Raw genomic sequence first — 4222 nt, forward strand, 5'->3', positions numbered from 1 at the left:
ATTTATTTTGTATATAAACTCAGGATTAAAATATAGTGCTGTTTCAGCGTAGTAATATAAAAAACATATTTCACGACTACTGCATATCACCGCGTTTTTCACAGAGTATTACGCCGCCACTTCACTTTGTAAAACGGGTTGTTAAACTCCAGTATTAGAAATTAAGTGAACACCGAGGAAGTAGTGTGGGAAAATGCGAGTTACTTTCTGGGATCGATGAAAATCGATCTGACACTGCGTAAAACTCGGTGAAAAAGGCCGTGATATGCAGTAGTCGTGAAATATGTTTTTCATATCACGGTCGCCCGTGAAACTACAATAATATAAAATTATCATTATCGTGTTAATGTGACGATATATTAATTATTAATAATATCAATGGATTTATATGTAGGGTAATGAGTAAAATATTTGAATATATTTTGGTACTGTATGCGAACCACTGGAGTTTCACCCGTTTTACGTAAACTGGTGTAAAACTCCGTGAAAAACGCGATATTCACACTACGCAGTAGTCGTGAAATATGTTTTGCACTAGCGTTTTTCATATCGTGGGTGAAACTCGACTGAAGTATACTCGTTACATCAGGCACGATATCTCTTTATGGTGCACTGGAGCCTCCTCAGGAGGGAGCTCAAGTCGATCCGTCTTCAACAACAGACCCGATGGTAAGTAGGGTAGGAATATATGTAATCGCTTTCCTCAGCTGCTGAGCTCAGAAGAGTTTCCTATACAGTGTTGGAGTAGGAATATATGTAATCGCTCTCCTCAGCTGCTGAGCTCAGGAGTTTCCTATACAGTGTTGGAGTAGGAATATATGTAATCGCTTTCCTCAGCTGCTGAGCTCAGGAGTTTCCTATACAGTGTTGGAGTAGGAATATATGTAATCGCTTTCCCCAGCTGCTGAGCTCAGGAGTTTCCTATACAGTGTTGGAGTAGGAATATATATGTAATCGCTTTCCTCACCTGAGCTCAGGAATCTTCAGAGCTGATTATAGTAGTTTATATATAAACTAGTATAGAAATGTATTGAGTTATATATACTCTATATATACAAACTAATAGTTATGTATAGAAACCAGTGAGAATTTCCGGAAATTTTCTCGGAAAATTTTCAGTATTTTCCTCCCATTAGGCGGTGAAGACTAAACGATTAAGTCTGGATATGATACTGTGTGTGATAAACGGCTCTGGCAGTGCTCTGAAGAGGAATGCTGTTTTCATAGAGGAGATTAAGTAGGAAGGGCGCGGGTTCGATCCCTGGGAGCGACATTTTTATTATTATTTATTTTAAAAATGTATATATATTACTTTTGTAGGTGCGCATTTTTCATTGGAATAGATTTTTTCATTTTTTTATAAAATTTATTTTCATTTAACGGGCGAGCGTGATATGAAAAACGTATTTCACGACTACTGCATATCACCGCGAATATCACCGAGTATTACGCCATTTTATGTGAAACGGGCGAAACTTCACTAAAGTGATGAAAATTTTCCGATAATTTTTTTACGACGCAACTATTGAATTTTATATAAAACATAACTCCTTTTCTTCCTATCAAAATTAGAGAATCATACAGAAACCTATAATATTCCCGGTCGGGAAATTTCATTTTGAATTTTCCACGAATGGCTGGGAACACATTCTTCAATCAGTTTCCCATGTAAATGTCATCACAACATTTTTCTTGTTGTTATCAAAACCTGAGAAACGTTATTTTTTGAAGCTGAATGCGTCTAATGGGTTCGATCCTTGGGAGCGGCATTTTTATTATTATTAAATATTTTCAACATTTTGTTTATCGTTGCGATTTTTTTCTTCCGGAATTATTGAATTTTTTGTATTTTTTTGGCTATCGTGTTTTTCAGGTTCCGTCTGATGTATTCGATTTTGCGTAATTGTGTGTCACCTGTCCCCAAGATATTTACTCTAGCATTGCAAGTTTTCGTGGCAGTAGCAACGAATGCGGATTTGAAAGCTCATATAAGCGCCCAAATCGGAGTCTTTGTGGAAGAGGTTTTCAAGAGGATATTGAACTCGGGAAATTCCAGTTATCAGCACAAACATCGTGTGCTGCAGGTAGTATAAAGAAAATGGAATTTTACGTGAAGTGGCGTAATACTCGGTGATATTCGCGGTGATATGCAGTAGTTTGTGAAATATGTTTTTCATATCACGGTCGTGAAATTCCATTTTGTTATTTTTCTATTTTTTTGTATTACTAGGCCTTCGTAAGGAAGGGTTGGAGCTCACTTAGTTCACGTCTATTGATTCGATAAATGAATTTCACATAGGTCCCCGGTTCGATCCCCGGGTTGGACATTTTTCCCTCAAAAATAGTTTTCGTGGTGGTCGCAGAATCGACGATTTGCCTACACCTCGGCATATAGAGAAGTCGTTTGATCTATCTGGTGGCCTCCCACGCTTCGTAGTTGAGCCAGAATAATTCTGCACGCACGCACAACGCGAAAGTATCTGTTGTTGTGGTATATGCTCCGCTCATTTGCTGTTGTCACACGTAGTTGCCAATAGGCTAGGGATCGCTAACTTTATAAACAGTTATTAACAGATATCATATAAGTTTTAGTGACAAGTGAATGGAAAATAGTGACAACAATTAAATGTATTTTCTGTGCTATTCATGTGTGTATATCAAAGTATATTTTTATGTATTTTCTGAGAATAATATGAAGTTTTTGATTTTTTTCAGGTTTTCTCAAAGTTGTGTACGGACGCTACTACTTGTCTTGATTTGTTTAAAGAATACGATTGCAGTGTGACTGAGGGAAATGTTTTTGAGGGATCCATATCTACTTTGGCAAAAATCGCGCAAGGAGGCGTTCCGAAGGGTGGAGGGGAATTGGAGGCAGTTCAAGAAAATAAATTGAAAATGTTGGCGCTCGAAAGTCTAGTTACGTTGACTGCTAGTATGGTGGAGTTATCTAATCAGAACGAGCAGGAAGTGGAGGAAAAAGGAAACGATGCGGCTAATGCTAGTTGTTCGGGTGGAGATAGTGAAAGTGGCGAGGGCAGTCCGAGGAATTCTATTAGTGCGGCTGTTGGGAAATCGAGCGCTATTGTGGCTAAGGCGAGGAAGAGTGAACTCGAAGTTGGAGTAAGGAAATTTAATATGAAACCGAAACGAGGAGTGGAGTATTTTGTGGCGCGCGGTTTTTGTAATAATGATCCTGTTGATGTTGCGAGGCTTTTGAAAAAAACGAGGGGAGTAGATAAAACTGCTTTTGGTGATTATCTGGGTGAAGACGAGCCGTTCAATTTACAAGTTATGTATGCGCTGGTGGAATCGCATGATTTTCAGGGGATGGATTTGGTATCAGCACTGAGGGAGTTCTTGGATGATTTTCGGTTGCCAGGGGAATCGCAGAAAATTGACAGAATGATGGAAAAATTTGCGGAGCATTTTTGCAAGGAGAATCCGGAAGTGTACGCGAACGCAGACTGTGCGTATATCTTATCGTTTTCGCTGATTATGTTGAACACGGATTTGCATTCATCGCAAGTAAAGAATAAAATGAGTTTTGAAGATTTCAAGAGGAATAATAGAGGAATTAACGATGGCGCTGATATACCGCCAGAACATCTGGAATTTCTCTATAGTGAGATAAAGAATAAACCGTTCTCACTCGATGAGGATGAGGATTTGAAATTGAAGTTGGCAAGTCGGCAGAAATCTGCGATGCAACCATCGAGGAGGTTTGAGCTGTTTATAAAAGAGACGGAGTCTATAGTGGAAAAATCAAAGGAGATGTTGAGCAAACGGCCGGAGGAATTGGGCAGGATCAGAGACCCTTTGGAGTAGTAGATGATGTGTGGGAGGAGTGGTATGGAAATATATGTAATCGCTTTCCTCAGCTGGGCTCGGGAGTTTCCTGGCTGATTATAGAAATTTATATATACGCATCCGAGTAGAAGTGTATAGAAACGAGGAGTAATTTCTTTAGAGATCTTTTAGAGTAGCAGACGATGTGTGGGAGGAGTGGTATGGTATCGATTATAGGAATTTTCAATATCGTTGATTAGAAGTTATAATGAGAACATATATTGCATCGACGTTGTCATTGTTTTCATGATGAAAATTTGTAGTTTCTTCTGTATAGGTATCTAGGACCGATGTTCGAGGTGATGTGGGGCAGCATATTGGGGACGCTCTCACAGTTGATGAATTCTGAAGAGGAGTCTTTGGAGATTATAGAATG

The 4222-nt window shown here is 38.9% G+C and overlaps 2 protein-coding genes across 2 annotated transcripts in view; both read left to right on the forward strand.

Moving 5' to 3' along the window:
• Positions 1-3365, forward strand: part of Pmar_PMAR016756 (conserved hypothetical protein) — a gene marked incomplete at both ends in the record, with an annotated part of 3805 nt that extends 440 nt beyond the window's left edge. Inside the window, 5 exons of the mRNA XM_002769925.1 lie at positions 590-669; positions 1137-1237; positions 1874-2084; positions 2716-3103; positions 3325-3365. Coding sequence (XP_002769971.1) covers positions 590-669; positions 1137-1237; positions 1874-2084; positions 2716-3103; positions 3325-3365 — 821 coding nt within the window. The remainder of the gene's footprint in view (positions 1-589; positions 670-1136; positions 1238-1873; positions 2085-2715; positions 3104-3324) is intronic.
• Positions 3366-3537: 172 nt separating this feature from the next.
• The window catches only part of Pmar_PMAR016757 (protein transport protein sec7, putative), a gene marked incomplete at both ends in the record, with an annotated part of 3705 nt that continues 3020 nt past the window's right edge, over positions 3538-4222 (forward strand). Inside the window, 2 exons of the mRNA XM_002769926.1 lie at positions 3538-3821; positions 4124-4145. Of these exons, the coding sequence (XP_002769972.1) occupies positions 3538-3821; positions 4124-4145 (306 nt within the window). The remainder of the gene's footprint in view (positions 3822-4123; positions 4146-4222) is intronic.

Source organism: Perkinsus marinus (assembly GCF_000006405.1).
Source record: "Perkinsus marinus ATCC 50983 genomic scaffold scf_1104296964394, whole genome shotgun sequence".
In the NCBI taxonomy this organism is placed as follows: domain Eukaryota; phylum Perkinsozoa; order Perkinsida; family Perkinsidae; genus Perkinsus; species Perkinsus marinus.